The following is a 20,981-nucleotide window of genomic DNA, read 5'->3' on the forward strand; positions in this document are numbered from 1 at the left end:
CCTAAAAGACCTGCTCTCCACACACAAAAAATGGGTGGGGTGGAGAGAGAAGGGAAAAACATGATTCACATGGTTTAATAAAACATACTTCTTTATTTACAAACACAAATGCTACCATCACAGCAGTACTTTATGAATAACTAGCAACCAATCACACTATCTGGCAGGTTTTGTACAAGCTACAGGAATATCAAAATAATTAAAGCAAGCCTGAAAGAAAACTAAGCGATGGACACTGAAGTAGAGAAACCTGCAGAAGCTGGTTGGAATCCAGGACACCATATTATGGCAGAGCAGTGATTGCTACCCAAGCAGCCTTCCCATCTTTGGATGGACTGGCAGGTAGAAAGTAGTAGGACTACACAGCGGAAGGCTGCACAGAACACCTGGTGGTTGGGGATGGCATAAATTATATCATACAATACAATATATGGGACTTCAAATCAATATTTTGAAGTTAGTTTGCAAGTTTTATCTCTGCATTTCCCAATGCATCCCATGGGCCAATTGAACCTCCTGCAAGATGCTCATGTATATTCTGGAGATTGGGTAGGCGGGGGGGGGGGGATAAATCTCCTGATTTAGGAGACTGATAAGACTTTGGACAAACAACTGCAATGGCAAGAAATGAAAATGCAGGATGCAATCTTTTCTAATACAGGCCAAGCCAAAAACGGAAATCTCTGGGTGGCTTTGGATAGCACACAAAGCAGAAACATAAATGACTTAAACAGTATATTCCCATGTCTTGTGTGCAGATTCACCTAAACATTCCCAGGGAGATGCTCATTTGCCTGGCACATCCTCGAGTGGAGGGAAAACGAGCGTCTCTTGAGCTGTAGAAGTCCAGCATGGAAACATGCCGAGACGTAAGCCACTCATGCTTTGGCCCAACATCATCCCAACCCTCTTCTTTCTCTCTAGATATACATCCACTCTGCCCTCCCTGGTTCTTGCAATCAGTATCCAATCAGTTATAAACCTCTTTGGAGTCATTTGGATTCCAAATGTCTGTTCCAAACCGGCAAAAGTAGGCAACCTGTAAGGTAAGTTGTCTTGCTGTATAAAGGGTACCTAAAAAGCATGTCTACCAAGTCAATGCAAACCAGTGTGAATAATGCAGAGAAAATAATGGTGCAAAGAGTAGTTTGCTTAAACTAGCAACACTGCAATAGGAATGTGCTGGGATCCACAGCAGCATGATGGGTCTTCATGGAGACACGACAATCATCCTCTTGAGAATTGAATGATGCAACAGAAACTAAAAGACCTTAAACTTGGAGGCAAGCAGGTCTTCTCGTCCTGTGACAGACTTCATTGTACTTTGGGGAGCAAATGCAGACTAACCAGCAAAAAGCAGTTCCTTTCCATCAGGTTCTCTACAAATCTTCTTTCCTGAGAGTCAACAGTTTGTTCACTGTTAGCAGGAAGAGAGGATTGGGGAAAGCATTTTCCTCTTCCATAATTTGCATTTTCTTCTTTTTTTAATGTCCCCTGTATCCATAGGTAGCCAGGTCACTTGTCCTGACCATAGTAGCTTAAAGTCAGTCCATTATCTGACTGAATAAGGAAAGGTGAGGAAGGTTGGGAAGTCTTCATAATAGCTCTGAAATACCACCACCTGCTAAAAGAAACACCAAACCAAAAATCAAATATTTTTGAATATTAAAAAACAACATTTTTAAAAGGACTCTCACAGATACCTGCAACACCAGAAGCTGGATTGTACAAGACCACTCCCAACTGACGCAGAGAGGTTAAAGGGGAAGCTTTTGTCCAACATGTTATGATGCTTCATTTCTCTGCTTCTGATTAGAAGTCTTTTAAAATGTTTTTTAAAAAGGGGATGTCAGAACTGGATAAGATCCTTGAGAAACTCAGTAATTCCCTGCCACTGGGATTTCTGCAAGCTTACCTGGTTTAAGTATAGGGAATAAGGAAGTTGTACAGACTTGTGTTGTAGCTAGTAAGCACACTTGCTGTCTGTGAACTCTGCATGGGAAAAGGGAAGGGATTATTGAGGATGTGGAGAGCAGGCAGGCAGTTGAGGCAGGAAGTGTGCGATGATTACAGCTCGGTATCAATTTATTATCCGTGCTCTGTGCAAGGCAAGGAAGCAGCACAGTGTTCGGTCCTTTTCTGAGCTCAAATTTTCCAGAGACTAAAAAGCACAAGTTGAAATGTGCTTTTGAACAATGGAGTCTTGATATGGCTATTTACAAGTACATACCGAGACTAAAGCCATGTTTACAGTTATATCTTTTCCTGAATCAAGACAGTTGTACAGTGGTGCCTCGCAAGACGAAAAGAATTCGTTCTGCGAGTCTTTCCGTCTTGCGATGTTTTTCGTCTTGCGAAGCACGGTCCGTCGCAACTGCGCCTCTTCAAGCGGCTTTTAAAAAAAAGCACAAGACATTTTCATCTTGCGAAGCAAGCCCATAGGGAAATTCGTCTAGCGAAGCAACGCAAAACCGAAAAACCCTTTCGTCTAGCAAGTTTTTCGTCTTGCGAGGCATTCGTCTTCCGGGGCACCACTGTATATAAATATGTTGCATGGCACTTGAGCCTAAGACTTTGAACCTCAATAGGAATAGAGCAGTAAGTCAGGGAGCTGCCTAACAGCTCAATCCCTCCTGGGAGTAGATGGCACTTCTGAGTGATTAAAATCATTAGGTTTGGGATGAGCCACGAGGAGGCAGCTTGTGTCTCCTCCAAGATGGAGCCTGGAATTCAAAATGGAACCTCAAACACTAATGCCTAGTGGCTTGGACTGCAAGGCTTCCCACACAAACCAACAGAATGAACTTAAATAAACCCTTTTAAATCCTAAAGCAGGAAAGTTCCATAAGGAACTTTTTCTGGCACATTTTACTTAATAATAAGGGGGGTGTCAGTGGATGAGGCACTCAGTATCAATATTTTTATGACTGACGGTCTTGACTGAACACCAGCAAATGAAACAAAGGACCTCTTGACAGCCACTCTCCCAGCAATGGTCCAAAGGAGGAAGCATATTTTTGCCACAAAACTCAACCCCATTTAAGGATGCCATGACTCTATAATAAAGCAGCCACCTAGCAGTAAGGACTACATTTGGATCGTGTGGTATTAAAATAAGGGATCTCTTTCTCCCTTACAGTTTTTAAAATAGTATTTTCTTCAACCTTTTTTAAAAAGAAAAACATACCTTCCTTCAAATCTGGTACAGCTGCTTAGAAGTCAGAGAGAGATATTTCAGAAGCCTGTCGGCTGCCAGTTTGCTACCCCTGCTTCAGAATATTACACTTAAGGAAAAGCATGTTGCATAGGAGAAAAACCACCACTCAGTGGTAGATCACATGCTTTCCTTGCAAAAAGCCACGGGTTTAATCCATGGTTGGGCAGCAAAGGACTTCTGCTTAATATCCTGGACAGCCACTGCCAGTCTGCAAGTACAATGCTGAGCTAGGAGTAAGGGTTTGATGCACTCTAAGGTAGCTTCCTATTTTCCCCCAGAAAGTTGTTGAAAACAAGACAAGCATTTTCCTAAGCATTTTTAATTAACAACCAAAAACAGGCCAGAGCTTGACTGTGAAAAGCAGAGCACCTGCTCTACAGTTCATGCCTTGAGTGCATCAACATCTCTGAATACAGGAGTTGCATCTGAGTCTGAGAGAGGATAGCCCAAAGCACCAATTTGACTGTAAGCCCACACCAGGAGGAAAGATGAAATACTGTTCTTCTGGCACAGGCATCCCGTTAACTTGGTTTCTTGCCTCCTCTCATAGGCAGGCATCTATTCCTGCACCAGCTTACATGGCTCTGTAACACTCCCAAATAAAGCACAAAGACTTCATAGTTGCAAACTTCTAAACAAATTCGGAAATTTGGGGGGGGGGGGTGTTAAGCAGCTACCTCTGCTCTGTCCAAGTAATATGTTTGCATTGTCAAAAACATGAACAGTTAATGGATGGTATCTGACTTCTTCAGAGCAGACTCATGGAAATCTATGGACTTAAGCTGGCAAATGTTAACTTGCCCATTCATTTTGATGGGCCTGTTTCGAGTATGATTCAGTCAGATACCACCCATACTTTTTAACATGGTGGCTCTCCTGCATATACCTACTACAGTTTAAGATTTCAGAAAATGTGTAGCATGGTGCCATTTGATCTCAATCTCATTTCTGAAAAACTTCAAGGGTACCTTCTGGCGGGGAGGGGATGTCTTACAAGAAGTTGTACCACTGAGTACTTACGAAAACAGTTTTGTTGAGAAGCTACAGAACAAACATAAGTTAGCAGGAAAACAACAAAGCAAACAGATTTCTGCTTTGGAAAGCTCCACATTTCGTTCATTGCATCACTTGTAAGCAATAACTCAATGCATTTATTAATACTACAAAAGCAACTTAACAGGAGCAGAGCAGGAAGGACAATGAGCAAGCTGGGTAACACAGGACCAGCAGTGAGGGAAAGAAAGGGTTAAAAAATAGCTGTTCTGGAGATTATAAAAAAAAATCACAGCAATAGCTGCTGAACTTCAAGGACATACAAAATTTTGCACGTACATTATCACATCTGAATCCCTATTACGTGTAACAATTTTTATATAAAATATGATCAAAAGTCACTTTCTGTTCCTTGCAAAACCCACTTTCCCCTGCCTCCTTGAACTTTGTCAAACTGGGCAGAAAGCAGCTTTCCCAAATTTACACACAATTAGAGGAGTAAAATATGGGCACTGATCACCTGCATAGCACTGAAGTAATGGTATGTAGAACTCTCGCATTCAACTTACTGCCAGTGTTATTGAACTTGCTTAGATAAAATACATAGAGCAAGTTTAAAAAATCTTGGTAACAACCTTCCAACTAGCAAGCAACTGTCCAGAGCACGGATCCGTAATATGGACACATCACTAAATTTTCATAGGCAATGGAACTCAACCACAGTCACCAGAAATGCTACTGTGGGATAGCTACTCCCTTTTCCCCTTTAATCTTTTCTTTTTTTGCAGCATCAGATATTTCACAAGGGTGTCACACAACAATATTTTAGCTCTGCATGCTCCCCATCATTTTTTATCTCTGCTTTGGACTCCAAAACAGCCTTCACGACTAGCAAATTTGGGTTGTGTGGCACCAATGATGCGCACTCCTAGGGGGAGAACCCACAAGTTAATGGCTTGATGCCATTTCTGTATGACACATCTTATTTTTCTCAGCCTTCACATTATTTACTTGCCGTGCCTACAAGTTGTAGGTTATTTGTTATTGTTATTTGCGGCAAAGAGGGCAACTGTCCTGTTCCAAGAAGCAAAATTTTGTCTGTCCTTGAAAGCAGAGCAGCTAAAACACTTAGCAAGCAAATGCCGTTTGGGGAGCTAAAGTGCTAAGGCTATGCCATGTCTGTACGAAGCAAGGTCACCAAGCAAGCAGACGCTCACGCTGGGTCCTTACCTGGCAAAGGCTGTCCCAGCTCCGCCTGCACTTTACCCTTCGCTGCTCCTTCCAGAGGTAAAGAACCTCTGTCCCCTTTGTAGAGTTTCGGTTTAAATGGAGAATCTTTCTCTTTACCTTTTGATCCTTTAGGCCTGCCTGCTTGCTTCTTCTTGGATTTACCATCTCCTTTCACACCCAGAAGTGGATGGACTTCTGCGAAGGAAGAGGCAGGTTTGGAACAGGAAGTTAATCTTTTCAGTTTACAGTGCATTTACTCGCCCTGTGTGCTTTGCAGATCTCTGAAGGCTTGTGCCATAACACAGGAAAGGGGACTTATGGCATTTCTCTCTTTTTTTAGATATAAGAAAGGGAGAGCAGCGGTTCTGAATCATTTTAGGACAGTAGGATGAGCTGGAAGTTAGAATTAAGTTGAGTTTGCCAGCAGTTTGTTGTACAGAACCGAAGAATAAACTGGTCTACTCAGGTCAAGACAGCACCTGGTCCAGGTGCTTTAGAGGGAATGTATAACACCACAGGTTACTAAACAAGTACTTGAGCTAATTGACCATAATTTCCATTCAGTGGTCACAGATAGGAGGAATGCCTCTCCACTGAGGAGTGCAGCCAGACAAAAATTCTAAGCACGTGAGGAAAGATTCAGTACTGTTAGCCCCGAGTGAGTAAGATAATGAGATATAAAAGGACAAGAAACATAGGGATCTTACTTGCTTAAGTTAGGGTTGCCATACGCCTGGATTTTCCTGGATATAGTGGCTGTTGGAAGCAGTGTCCAGGTGGAAATTGTGGAAATGTCCAGGAAGATCTGGACGCATGGCAAACCCATGTTGGAAGTCTAGATTTTGCTGAATTCTCTTAAAAATAGTTCAACAACTTCATTCTTTTTTAAGATTTTGCAAAGCTCAACAACTTAGGGCAAAACTCTAAAAAAACTCAACAACTTTTGTGTCCGCTTCACTTTTTGAAATATGGCAACCCTAGCTTATCTAGCAGTTCAAATGCCCTGTCAATTGTAATGGCACAAGCTGAGAAAGGACTTATTTACTACTCACAGCCATTTTTGCTAAGTTCTAATATAATCTGAAGTTACGAAGATATTGGACAGTGGTAATGATAACAATTCTCCCTCACCATCATTGGGTACTCCCTGCAGTTCTATGTTGGTTGTTTTAGGTTTCTTCTTTGGTGGCTGAGGTCCATCAGACAAAGACTGCCTCTTCTTCTCAGAGCCTATTCCCTCATCAGGTAAGGCGGTCTGCACTGCATCTGGTGGAGGACCATAAGGGTTCTCCTCCGGGTCTTCCACTTCAGGAGCAATAGGCAAGTACAACAAAGCTTTGGAGTCTTCCAATTCTTCATCGCTGCCAAGGAAATTTTATTTTTTCCCATTAAACACACAGAACTCATGCTACAGGATTGAAAAAATACACACAAACACAATTTTGTTCTTGTGTTCTTATCCAGAACAAGAGCTACATGACCTCCAAAATTAGCCATTCAGACACACTCTACAGCAGGAATGGCTAACCCATGGCCCTTCAGATTTTGCTAACTATGACCCCCATTATCCCTGGCCATTGGTCACACTAGATCCAGAACTTCTCCTACAGGTCATTTTGACTCACCTGTAAATCATATGGAGGTCAGGTGATTCAACTTCAAAGGTAGAATCTGAAATGTCCTCCCCGTTCTTCCTTTGCAGCCTGGTTTGAATTCAAGCTGAGTTGTAAAGGAAGAACTGGGAGCATTTCTAAGCAACTCTTCCTTTCCATATGCAATTGGGCCCTTTTTGAATTTGGCATCTTTTTCTGTTGCTGCAGGGTGACAGAAAAAGGAGCCAAATTCAAGAAACATCGAACTCTACTAGAAGCTGTAAGGAAAGAACCAAGTTTACCTGTCGAGTGACATCAGGTGATGGTCAGGTGGCCATGATTTGAGCCAAACCACACAGCAGCCCAATGGGAAGGCCTGGGGAGCCTAAATAGGTTCATAGGGAGGCTCTGCCTTGCTCATATGAAAAGATATGCATATTTACTCTGGAATCCTAACTGGCCTAGCCAGGGAGAATCTTACTGAACACAGGGTGACTTTCTTCAGAGTAAGCCTGCACAGAACTGCACTGTTCATCTATTAAAACCCATAACTAACTAAGATTTCTTTAATTAGTTGACAGTCCTAGTGAACGTATCTTTTTAGCGATCAGCAAATATTTATTGTGTGCAGTCTTTCAACACCCTCGCCGCTGCCACATTCACCTGCTACAAAAAGCAGCAATGGGATCTACACTGGTGACGTCCACTTCCTCATCCTCTGCAGCATCAGCACCTGATAACCAAAGAAATTCTAAATCACAAGTTGGCAGCAACAGAGAGGTCTCATTGCCAAGCTTCATCTAATGCCTAAATAAGCCCTATGTCACGAAATTAAACTAATGCTGCTCTGATACCTAACTTCTTACAGAATAATTGGCAATGGGGAAAAATGGCAATGAGAAGTGAGCCTCTTTTCTTCTCCATATTTTTTTTTAAAAATCCTGCTGTATACTTACCTTGTTTGTCACCACCACAAATCTGTGCTTTTATTGCCTTACATTCAACCTTGTTTCCCTAGCAACAGCTATGACATTTCATTACTGAAGCTTGTTTGCCTAGGTACAGTGTTAAAACATAAATCTTGCAAAGGTGAAAATTAAGTGGAATGTGAGCCTTTGCACCGACTTCAGTAATGATGTCCCCTTTTTCCAAATACTAGGAAGTAACCTGCTTAAATTCTGCAGGACTGCGATTTGTGTCAGACCAGATTGCAGCTAAATCAGCTGTCAGTGAACAAGCCATTAAGCACCAGCGGTAGTTTTAAATGCCCACAGAACCTTGATCAGTAGGATAACAACTCTCTGAAGACATCAAACAGATGGCTACTAGAAGTCTGGAAGTAAAGAATCGGAACAAGAATTCTTGCTTGGCTGAAAAACGCAACAGATAACTAGGGAAGAACAGAAGCCAAGAACCTTGGACTGCAAGATCCCATGAGTATAGGAAGTAAGGACTGAAGACAACATAAGCATCAATAATGGAAGCAACACTGGAAAGGGAGTCTAGGGTGCTCAGCCTTCCTAGATGCAAAGGCATTCTCTGGAAATGAAACTAAATGAAAGTTACCTAGTGGGTAGTTTGGGTACTGGAATAACTAACCTGGGATCCCAAAACAGTAGTAGTAGTAGGAGTAGTAGCGGCAAAAACTAGAAACAGTTTGCTAACGCTTATACTAGACGGGCTGTGAAATGGGCCTTGATATGTGGCCTATAGATTCAAAGGTTCAGACTGTGTTAAATCAGAAGAACTGTTAAATTTGGATCTCACACCTTGAATACAAAATGTTCCTGAGGTGGACAAGATACAAAAAAATACTAATACCGTATTGGCCTGAATATAAGCCACACCTGAATATAAGCCGCACCTTTAAAATTGGAGGGGGGAAGAAAAAAAGAAAAAATACCCGAATATAAGCCGCTCCCTTCCTCGCTGCTCCTGGCTGCACACTGGGCGGGAGGGAGGGAGCCACACTGCGTTGCCAGTGGCCTTTCCTCTTCATCGCTCTCTCCCTTTCCGGCTTTGGGTTAGAGGACGTGGGATTATGCATGAGGCAGGTGCCACTTTGCCACGCTCCTGGCACTGTTTGCCCCTTGCTCCTGGCTGCATACCGTAAGGTTGCGAATATAAGCCACATTTAAACTTTTCATGGTCGGAATTTGGGGGGAAAGTGCGGCTTATATTATGGTATATCATCAGACCCAGAAAGGGCATCACTAATTATTGCGTTTTTTACTTTGCCATTCACACACAGGGGATGACGTTTCAGAGAATAATACTGAGGTGTTTTTTGTACCTCAGTATTATCTTGTACCCTGATGTGCACCAAGAGGCGAAGACTGCTTGCTGGGGGCAGAGGAAGGGGGTAATCTGGGCTGATGCTACACAATAAGGATGCAAAGCTATACACAGTCCATATACTTTTACACTGGGCAATTTCAGTCAATGCATTCTTTACCTGTCTGCTCTGGCTCGCTCTTATCTTCATCTTCTATGTCAAACTCAGACTCTCGCTCTTCATATTCTACATTTTCATCCAGTTCCTTAAAATCAGGTGCAAAGGCACTCCAGTTTTCCTAAGCCACAAATCCAAAGAACATTTTATGCTCGTGCCCTGGTACAGGAGCTATATAATCACACCCGAGCTATGCACCAAAGTGCCACAAACCATGTGCGCCATCATAGGACCAGTCCTTCTTTGAGATACAGAGTCACAAGGCCTACTAAACAAGAGGGCTAGTTACTTGTTTTACGTAACATGAAATCAGGATCTCTTTCATCTCTTCCCATTTTTCTTCTCTCCTCAGTGAAAATCATTCTTGCAACCCTCTGGCTACAAACAGTTTTTTTTGAAATTATTTGATTCTCTCTGGTATTTTTAGAAAGATGTTGGTCCTGCAGTGTAAAAGCTTATGCAAATAATGGCAAAAATTAAAACCAGAATGACCAATGAAATAAGGGTCATCCAGGGAAATTAAAGTGTAGAAATGGAAGAAAATGCATCAGTACTACTTACCACTTGATTTTGAGCCCATATGGATACTACACCACTGGAAATAGAAGCAATGATAGGTCGGACAGGATGCCACTAGATTATACCAGAAAGAGGGAATAAAAGTAGTACATTTTTTAAAATACAGTCTGGCCCAATGCCGTGAATCCTGTTAGAAGGAGACAATGCAGTACTTACTGCCACATCTAGCAACAGCTCTCCCCTTGTGCCGTGGAGGATTTTCACTAAGTTCCCAATGCTCTTCTCCCAGATGTACAAAGCATGCTGACGTGCTGACCCTGCAACAATGTACTCCCCATCGCCAGAGAAACAGCATTTCTTCCAAGGCGTCCTGCAGAAATAGCAATTAACAGAACCTTGTTCAAGTGTACACTAGGGAGAAGCAAGGGTTCAAAAGAATTGCAATTGTCAAAACATGATTATGCATAGCTGGAAGTGGGCTTCTCTGAAACTGCAAATAGTAAATTCTGCAATGCAAGTTATACAAATCGGTCAAGTCAGGATATGTTCCCCCAGAATAATTTCTTTGATCTTAAGTCTCACGCAAACAAATCTAAAAGGAAATAACAAAGCTTGAAAAACTATATGCAGGTTGCAGTTGCTTCACTTGCCTTGCTTTTGCGTTGTTGCAGACTTTGATGCTGTGTTCGGTCGCTTTTGTAAGCAACCAGAACTGATGTGAACTTATAGAAAAATATAATAATAGGACAGTAGCTGGTGCAGAGGAGTGACTTAAAAACTGTGAGAAGGACCTCACTGGCAACTAAGCAAGGAACTGTCAACAACTCCCATCATTCCATCTGGCTGCTTCAAAGGGAGCACTGAGATGAGCCCCCGCCCCCACCAGCCTAGCAAAAACCAGTTCTATCTTCATTAGCAGCCAAACAACCTAGCAGCATCAGAGGGAAAGGTGAGATAGCAAACGTGAGAGCAAAGGTGAGATAGCAAAACAAAGTGCCACATGCCTACCCGAAATGCCACATGCCTACCCTGTTGCCCCCACCCTCAGACGACTTAGTTTCCTCTTCCCAGACTATGAGTTTTCTGTTCTGGAGGGCATTTGAAGGCTTTAACTGTAGTGCGTCTTAGTGGTTTTAGATCTGCTAACCGATGGCTGTTTTAAGCTCCTGTGATCTGTGTTGCCTTTTATTGTGTTGGCTTTTTGCATTTGGGTTTCATCCTGGGTTGGAATTTTAAGATTGATTGCAGGTTTTACAATATAATTGTTATGTTTTAAACGAACTTGTCTAGAAAACTTGTTTATGAAGTGTTTAACAACTAGAAGAAATAATATCAATAATGAAGATTTAAACCTTTTAACTGCCTTGAGTGCACTGGCAGAAAGATGTTTTATAAATGTAGTAAAGGCAGCAATTAATCCAAACACTGCCCTGTCTATGAATCTCAGGCTTCTCTGTACACTACATGATGCTATGTTAGAGATCGTATTTTGAATTTAAGTTAAAAAAAACACAGCCTACTTTTTGGATTACAGAAGACTCATTCCCCCTCCCCATATTCAAAAGGTAAAGGTAATTTTGGACAGCACTGCACAATGTAGAAAGGGTATCCTGCTTTACTGCAGAGGAAAGGGCTCTGGGAGCCAGGAAGCAGGCAATCTGGATCTAGTTCCTTTGGAACAACAACACTCAAGGTCTTTAGGGGGTAGAATGCTTGTTTTTCAAGCTTCGAGAAATGAAGTTATACCAGAGGACAAACTAGCAGTGGGGCCTTTGAATACTGAAAAGCAGTATGACTCAAGACAGATAATTCCTACCTGTTCACCAAGTCCTGCAGCTTTTGCATTGGCTCTGGTTCTCCATCTCTACCACAAGTCAAGATTTCCCGACCGTCATAGACTCTGATTATGCGATCAGCAGTATTTATTAGAAAGCAACTGAGGGAGGGGAAAGAGATAGAAAATGCTGTAATGATACCATTCATTCCAAATACACTGCTGAGCCACTGTGCTCCAGGAGGTTATATAAGAAATAGGATAAACCCATAGACGAGGATCCTAGTATTATTATTAATACTTTGTTGAATTTATTTGTTACACTTCCACCCAAGCCTCTAGGTGATATACAATAAGAGTTAATTAAAAGCATCCAATATAGCAATATCACTATAAAATAATTAAAACTAAATCACCAGTCAGACTAAAAAGTAATGAAACTCTTACCCCTACAAGCACAGGCAAGTTAATCAAGTACAAACTAAGACCAAAGGTACAACCAAATACCTCCTTTAGGCCTTCCCAAGGACAATGTTATTTGAACAGCAGCTCTCCATGTATGAAACTGTGAACAGAGTCAAAGTCTTCAACTCACCTTCCTTTTCGAGCAAACTCTATAGATTTAATAGCTGTAGTATTGCTGGTTCCTGTAGTTACTCTGAAGGAAGCAACAAGGTCCTGAGTGTCTGTCTTTAAGACCAAGATCTAACAACGTAAGTAAAAATAAATCAGGTAACTTTTACTGTGACCTTTTCACCACATACACTTCTTGTTTAGAGTTCATAAGGAAAGGCAATAAAAGTCTGCACAGACATCAAAGTGTGCTATTAAAAGTCAGTCCTGTCAGTGATTTATGAGACAACTAAGCAAGGAACCATGTCTTCCTCTCTCATCAATAAAAAGGAGAGGTTAGTGGCAAGTTCAACACCAGCAACACCATCAATTTAAGACAGTGAAATCCAATGGAGCAGGTATGGAATCAGAGTAGACAATCTCTGTGCGGCAACTGCATGCAATGCATTCTCTAAAATGGGATCTGTCCAAAAGAAAAAGTCCCGTGACGACATTGTTAAATTCTGAAGGTTTCTTGGACACAGACGGGTGCGGGGTGGGGAATTTCAAAGCATTTGGGCTGTTTATTTAAATAGGGAATGTTATGAAGTTACACAGAGTTAGTATCTGATTCAGTTCACAGCAGGTATGTCAGAGCACCTAAGCTGAATTCTTCATTAAAAAATATAAGCTTTCATTAGAAATGTAAAGAAGCCACCAACTGCATACACAACTAGAACTGGTAGGGAAGAATGTCAATAATGTAGATCAAGCAATGGTGATGTACAAAAGGGTGCCAAGGTGTGTGTGTGTGTGTGTGTGTGTAATCTTCTCACATCCATCAATGGGTTGAATGTGGCATACACAAACTATAGTCAAGGCCCTACGGTGCAGTTGTCTGTAACCCTCACGTTAGCAACCTTTCATTTCTGAATAAGATTTTTTTTCTGCATAGTCTGTTTTAGATAATGTGTACCCAGCTGCTTCATCAAAGCCAAAATAAATTTTGCTTAGAATCATGATATTCCTGGAAGATTTTGAGCTGAGAGGGAGGGAGGGAGGGGGGGAGGGAGGGAGAGAGAGAGAGAGAGAGAGAGAGAGAACCAAGACAGCGATAAAGTGAAGCACATTTCTTCTATTTACAACACTTCTAAGGCGAGTCATACAAATCAGATAACTGAACCCGCTAACCACCAAATATTAGTTCAGTGAGTTCTCACCTTCCCTTTAGCATTCCCCGTGTAGATATATTCCCCTCGCCGGTCAAAAGAAGCCACCACATTCAGATCAGAATCATCATCCACTGGTAGGACAACATGTTTTGAATCAGACAATGTTAGCATGACAGGCGCAGACTTCATTGGACATACCAACACCCTGTTTCTAAACAAATAGAAACCAACAAGAAACAAAAAAAGAAATTCTCAAATTTTCTATTTTCTTACCTGGTGTCTCTTTTGGAACAGGGGAAAAAGGGGTGGGCTAAAAGGAGGTTTCTAAGGATGCAGGAACTTTGTGTATGCCTGAAAGCAGAGGCTGCAGAGCTAGAGATCAGCGAGGACAAGAAAAAAGAGAGAACACAGAAATGAAGGGGATGGGATCAAGGCAGGGAAAGCCCTCCAGGCAAAAGGCTTAGGGATGCAGACAAGACACTGCAGATAGAAAGCAGAAGCTTGGCAGAGCCCTTTCTTGCATGAGGTGTCTGCATCTTTTTCTTTAGAATTATGGTGGTTTTCCACAAATGCAAATTAATGCAGATTTAATTGGCTACTTTACTTGGCTACTATTCTTCAATCACATGGCAGTCATGCTTTAAAACAAGTAGTAGCATATTGAATTGGGCCATAAAGATGGCCACCCACTAGGATTAAGAGTCTCTGCATGTACAACTATCTGTGCAAAGACCCCCTCAATGCCAGGTGTCAGGAGGTGGGAGTGGGAGTGGGAAGTGAGCAGTCAATCGTCTCAGACTGCACGGCAGGATCCCAGTACCCCTCTTCATGTATTGGCTATTTGCATGGAGGGGCCACTTCTGAAGACTGCTATTGAACTATCACCAGCATATTGATGACTTCCAAGAACAAAGCTTCAGATAATCTCTCATAGTGGAGGAATTCAGCACCACGCTGGGATGATGATCAGCACAAGCATTTCCGATTGCCAGACCTAAGGACCCCTCGTCTCCTCCCCCTGCACGCTGTTATGGGGGTTCTCCCAACTGCTCCCCCCTGAACTGATTTGAGGGCTGTGTTGTAGGAGGTAGGACCCCTGTTGCGCTAGTGGGACTTGTTGCACGGGCTCCCATATTTTGTTGAATATGGCCCACAGTAAAGAACTGTGTTGAATAAGGCAAATGACGACATATAATCTTGATTAGAATACGGTAGGCAAGAAACCATTCGGTTTTCCAAGACTGCTCTAGGGAAAGGTCTTTGTTAGTATTACTTACTGATCGCGGGGATGGTACTGGACTTTCAGGATCGGAGAAGGGAAACGAAACCTCTGGTCACAATCACCAGTCAGAACATCCCACTGAGATACCATATTATCAGTTGACGCACTCACCAATTTGTGGCCATCTCGACTCCAACTGGAAGAGAAAGTTCAAGACTGCAACCTTTGTTTTGTTGCTATCCCCACAAATATTACTTAAAATGGTCAGAGCTACTGGCTCATAATATGCTTTCAAATCGAAAGAGTGTTCTATCAAAGGAACATCCAAGTAAATGTATTTAAACTGGGGTGCCAGTATACAGAACTAATCAGTTAGATTATTTGTTTTGGGGACTATTATTTTAACCACGCTGAAGTGAATAGTGCTCTATACTGCAACTAAAGCTAAATTTACTCAGATACCAATGCATTTATAGCAGAGCAGAATGGAGATTGTAAAATATCTTGAAACAAAGCATTTGTAATAAAAAATACTTTATGGCTTTTGCACTAAAAAGCCTACAAAACCCAGAAACACTTGATACAGCAAAACACTGGGGTTTGTTTTTTCTACTGTATGTTATTAAAAAATCCAACAATGAGGTCCTGAAGTATCCAATAAAAAGTAACAAGCAAAATATTTCTAGAAGTTCAAATTATCCGTGCTGAGAAAGGGAAGTTATTATTTATTTATTTTAAGCTTATACTCCGCATTTTCCCAGCAGGTGGATGCAAAGCAGCCAGGATCAAAAGAAAGGATAATTTCATGAACTCAAAGGGATTTAGACCTGTTTTTCTTTGATAGCAGCATCCCATGTTGCAAGTAAACTGATTTTGAAACTGAAGGGCGTTTCAAAAGTAGTCTATGATACAGAATGAAGCTCATCAATTCAAAGAAAAGATCAAAAGATCCACCGGGCGAGCATAAGCCCCTTGCAAGAATCTAAGAGGCAATCGGATTCTCAAGTCTATAGCTGTGATCCAAAGATACTGAATGCATGTGGGGAGGGGGGCATGAATCTTCTGTGTAGCTGGATCTTTCATTGATTTTTCCCCTGCAGCAGCTTTCACTATCAAAGAGATGAGTTTAAAAACCAACTTTCCTTTTTAGCCCTTGGAGTGTAAACTTCATGCAGAGTTCAAGCTTTGTAACTTTCAACTTGTGAAAATGATATACTGAACACATGACATGCACACTGTGGTTTTTACTTAAGCTGAGAGTATGCTATTGATAAATCATATTTAACTCATATTGAAATAAATTTCTTACCATAAAGAACAGACGGGGTGGATATGAGCACTTATGATTTTTGCTATGCCTCTTGTCAAGAAGTCCCAAATGACAATCCGACCATCATTACAACCTACTGCTAGAAGTGTGCCCCACCTGTTAAAAGTACAAGTAAGGGCCATACTAATGCAGTCCAGTGTGCCATCAGCTTCCTGAAAACAATGAAAGGTATAAAAATCAATGTCAACCAATTTCATTTCAAAGCTATATAGCCAGTATGCTTCACACCTTTGAAATGTCTCAGGCAAAGTAAGGCCACTGCTATTTGAGAGATCACCTAGACACTGAAGGGAAAGTATGCATGAGATTAAAAATCAGAAGTTGAAGGGATGCTGGTTTTCAGATAGACATGTTTTCCTGATGCACTTTAGCATACACCAAATATCCACATTGCAGTTCAACAAACATCTGCTTCCCATCTTCAAACATAATAAAACCAAGTCACAAGCCAAACAACATTGGAATAGAATGTGCCAACTTTGAGTGAGGGAGACATTTACCTCTGGATAGTTCTGTCCAAATGATTCTGAAATAAAACAGAAGTATAAAGCATGAAATAAGTTAGACAGTACCACATTCTTTGTGTTATACAATACTTCAATTTTTTAAAAAATGAAAGTATGCTGCTTATAATGAGAAATTTGATCCCAAATGCCAGGCATTGGCCCTTAACTCTCATCAGCTCCAGCCAGCACACCAAATGATCTAGGATGAGAACAGTTATATAGTCCAATAATATCAGGAGGGCCACAGGTTCCCCACCACGGTTATGAATCAGTGGTGAGTGGAGGTAGTTCTAGCAACAAAGCACAGATAACTAAAATATTCTTAACTTGGCAAGGTGGGTGCAAATCAGCTATTTAGGCAACAATAAAATAAGAATATAGAGCAGAATGTAAGTGCATGACATTTGATGTAAACATTCAAATGCCAAGCATTACAAAATTATCACAACTCTCTGCAAGAATAACCTCAGTATTACCTTGATGTAATAATCTTCAGAAAGAAAGGGCTCTGCTTCTAATCCTACTTATATGGGAAGTTAGGAAGGTAGAAGAAAAATATGTAAAGCCATGCCTGTAGGGGCTTTTAATCTGGGGTGCTCACATTGTTTTTAGGCTACTTGTGTCAACCTATATTTTATGGTGCTTTATAATTACTGTTATTTTATTGCATTAATTATGAGCCATCTAAATGTGTTGAAAATGAATGGAAGATAATAAATTTAATAACATTATTTTTTTTAAAAAAAAAAACAACACCCCAAGACTGAGGGTCAAACTACATACGTTAAAATGCATCTTTGCACTTTGTAGAATTCTTAAAACGCAAATAACATCAACTGAGGGTGGGCTTACCATTCGTGGGATGCAAATGGGGGATTTCTTCCCAATGTAGATACTGGTTTTAGAGGCGGAATTATCCTCAGGACAATAAAAGGTGGGGAAAGGGTTAAAATTCCTCTCCATGGTTGCCCTCACGCCCCACCAGCTGATGCTATTTGCATTTTAAAAATGCATTTAATGTCACATCCCCTTTGACTCTTCAGTTTTTCTACTATTCAGGAGCTGGTCAGCTAGGACAGGTGTGGGGAACCTTTGGTCCCACCACATGTTGCTGAACTACAAATCCCATAATTCCCAATAAGCATGGCCAATAGGCAGAGATGAGCCCAAAAGGCTTCCCAGACCTGAGCTAGCACTTAATGCAATGATTCCCCACTTTGTCAAGTAGTCTGCTTTTTCTGGTTTTGTCTTCCCATGTAGCATGTATCACGGACCACTTGCATAAATATCAAGAGGCAGTTGCCCTGCAAATACCTTTCCAAAATGTCAATGGTTTCTGCTTAAGATACAATAATTTTGCAAATTCATCCTTCATATGTGGGCACTTTGCATGTGGATCTTTCCTCTTTCCTTTGGAGCAGGCAGTAGCACGGCGTCAGTTTGATCCTTCCTAGGTCTTAAATCAAAAGCTAAAGAACCTAAATTATTCCCCTTCCCTACTGAGAATACACCAACTGAAAAGAGGTTTAGAAATCAGTGAGATTGGTTAGGATTGGACTGTAAATATGCCTAGGAAAAGCTTTGATCAAATTCTGAGAAACCTTTGAGCAGAATGGCAAACGGGTTAAAGTGAACCAGATCTTGCTGGGAGAATGTGGGGTATCACAATGTTTCAGTACACTGAACGAGCAACGCTTATCTTGCACTTTAAAAATGTGTGATCCCTAGGGTGTACCCTTGATGCATAACCAAACGCTGGGCAGCACAAACGGTGCGATCCTACACATGCTTGCTTAGAAGTAACGGCCACTACGTTCAGCGGGGCTGACTCATGGCTGTGTGAACAAATACTGCAGCCTGAAGAAACTTCTTTGGTCCCAAGACACTAGAAACCGAGTGGTCAAAACTGGCATGGCTGCCATGGCAACGGGACTGTCAGCTTGTTTGGCCTAGCAACAGGGCAGGCAGGAGGAAAGAAACCTGCCATGGGAAATCAAGCACCGCCATGACTTCAGGGTAGCAGTTTCTGCCAGTCGAGGAGGAGGAGGAAGAGGGAGAGGAGAGCAGCGAAGGTGGGCGACCACGAATTTACATGCCATTAAACCAGCCCCCAGGGCTGCATCCCCTGACTTGTTAGCTTAATGATGAACTTAAAAGAGGTGTCAGTGGGTTTCACTCTCGCCCTGCCAAGAATTAGGAAGCCGCGTTTTGTGCAAGCGGCGCGAGGAGGGGGACCTTCTCCCAGGAGCCGCCCCAGCCCAAGTGCTTCTCCGGCCCCTGGTCCGGGTCGGGTGCCCCGGCACTTCGCTGCCTTCCACCTCCCAGGCGCCCCGGCCCCCTCGCGCAGCCCAGCCGCCCGCTCCGGCCCCACCACAGCGAAGCACCAAGGAGGGCTCGACACGACCATTTAAAAAGCCACGCACCCAGCAGCTCCAGATTCATCTTGGCCACTTTCTCGCTCCGTCCGATCCCGCTCCGGAACCAAGGACCCAGGGGTCCTCGCGCACACCCAGCCAAGGGGCCCGGCTCAAGGCTCAGCCTGACACAACCGCAGCCCACTCGTTTCGCAGGGCTCCGGTCCGGCTTCCGAGTCACGCCGAACTCCGGGCCTCGACGCTCGCCTTCATCGCTTCGGGACGGCGGCGAACAGCGTCTCGGGGCAAACGGTTTGAGTAGCGTCAGGAGCAGGCAGTCGCTAGGGCAGCTACGAATCCCAGTCCGTCGAATAAAGAACACCGGCTCGAAACGAAGCAGCGTGCGCGAAGAGTTCCGGGAGGAGGGCGGCAGCGGAGGAGGAAACGGTGCTGGCGTAACGCATGTTATTCTAGGGCAGGTATGGGAACCTGCGTGCCTCCAGATGTTGTTGAAATCCGGCTGCAACCAGGTTATCCTGGCTGAGGCTGATGGGAGTTGTAATCCAACAAGATCTGGAGAGCACCCGGTTCACCTTCCTGGCCTGAAAGGGAAATCGAGAGGCGTGTTGTAGCCGCAGGGCTTGTGGGGGGAAAGGCATCTACTGAGCCGCCTTTTCTCTCCAGATTACAAATATCCATAGCTGTCAATTTTTCCCTTTTCTTGCGAGGAATCCTATTCGGAATAAGGGAATTTCCCTTAAAAAAGGGAAAAGTTGACAGCTATGCAAATATCTGGAGAGAAAGAACTGAGATATTTGAAAGCAAAGCAGGGTAGCTATGCTTGGGAAATGGCTTCTCGATCAGTGCTGTTAAATGCTGTATTTTTAAAGGTAGTAGAAGCAGCAGCTGTAACGTGTTTCGACATGATTTCATGCGGGTAGTTTTTAGACTTCCCTTCGAAGCAAATCCCAAATTTTCATGTACCTATTTCTGATAAACCACTTCCCTTACTGTCACATAACCTTACTACATAGTCTGGAATTGTCGTTTTTAGGTTTCAGCACCAGAAACACAACCCTTCTGTTTCTAGCACTTAAATCTGTTGGGACATTTACTAAATATTTACTAACTTATATTGTTTCAGAAGCAGGTTCAAGACAGGTGGCTGCAGAGTAAATGAACACACCATGATGCAGCAAGCAGAAATCAGCTTTAGCTTTCCTTAAGTGGGTGGTGGTGATAACAGTGCTTCTTGGGAGGGATATGAGTGGTACAAATACAGAAGTATTTCAATTTTATGGATGGTGCACTTCAAAAAAAGTTATGTTTATATGGAAAGTGGTATACAAAGTGACTGTAAGTGTCTCCATTATCATTTGTAAAATGATAAGAGTGTTGCAACATAGACATCTTTTTCTGTAAACTGGCATACTTCTTTTTCCGGGTTCTTTTTGGTCTTGGTGATTGTTTCGCCCAAAAATCAAAAGTCACAGCAAGGCTGGGAATATTTACCTTCCAATACATTTTTATCCCTCTGAGTTACAGTAATATATTAAACAGAAAACAAATACAGTGGTACCTCTGGTTACGAACTTAATTCGTTCTTGAGGTCTTTTTCTTAACCTGAAACCGTTCTTAACCTGAGGTACCACTTTAGCTAATGGGGCCTTCCCCTGCCGCTGTGCCGCCAGTGCACGATTTCTATTCTCATCCTGGGACAAAGTTCTTAACCCGGGGTACTACTTCCGGGTTAGCAGAGTCTGTAACCTGAAGTGTTTGTAACCCAAGGTGTTTGTAACCCGAGGTACCACTGTACGAGTGCTACTTTTTCTGTGTTTCTTCCCAAAGTGTGGGCTAAGCTGCCTTATAGAAGTTAAGAAAATGCTAAGAAAGCTGCAGTTCACTTTCTCCATTCTACGTGACTTGAGAAGAACCAGAGGCAAAATGCCTTGTTTCTTGCTTCTCAACAACAAGCATCCTGCCTCTTCTATTGACAGTGGGGTGAGGAAGTGGGAGGTGAGCAGACCTCAGGCCCAGGGATCAGAAGTAAGCCTCCACATCATTCTGT

The 20,981-nt window shown here is 42.5% G+C and overlaps 1 protein-coding gene across 5 annotated transcripts; it reads right to left on the minus strand.

Moving 5' to 3' along the window:
* Positions 1–73: 73 nt before the first annotated feature.
* Positions 74–19,277, minus strand: RBBP5 (RB binding protein 5, histone lysine methyltransferase complex subunit). 5 transcript variants are annotated; one of them, XM_082228156.1, is made up of 15 exons: positions 18,983–19,277; positions 16,554–16,579; positions 16,033–16,205; positions 14,779–14,919; positions 13,550–13,712; positions 12,373–12,482; positions 11,820–11,939; positions 10,220–10,373; positions 10,046–10,117; positions 9,488–9,605; positions 7,696–7,765; positions 6,572–6,801; positions 5,558–5,635; positions 1,916–1,992; positions 74–1,624 (listed from the first exon to the last, which is right to left on the minus strand). In XM_082228156.1, the coding sequence occupies exons 1-14, from the start codon at positions 18,999–19,001 to the stop codon at positions 1,964–1,966; spliced, it is 1,503 nt and encodes a 500-aa protein (XP_082084282.1). In that variant the 5' UTR covers positions 19,002–19,277; the 3' UTR covers positions 74–1,624; positions 1,916–1,963. The 5 variants fall into 5 exon arrangements, with proteins under 5 accessions (XP_082084282.1, XP_082084280.1, XP_082084283.1 ...); XM_082228154.1 differs by lacking the exon at positions 1,916–1,992 and having other exon boundaries at positions 74–1,621; positions 5,441–5,635; XM_082228157.1 differs by lacking the exon at positions 1,916–1,992 and having other exon boundaries at positions 74–1,621; positions 18,983–19,276.
* Between the last annotated feature and the right edge of the window lie 1,704 nt (positions 19,278–20,981).

The sequence above is a fragment of the Podarcis vaucheri genome (genome assembly GCF_965113315.1).
Source record: "Podarcis vaucheri genome assembly, chromosome: 6".
Taxonomy (NCBI): domain Eukaryota; kingdom Metazoa; phylum Chordata; class Lepidosauria; order Squamata; family Lacertidae; genus Podarcis; species Podarcis vaucheri.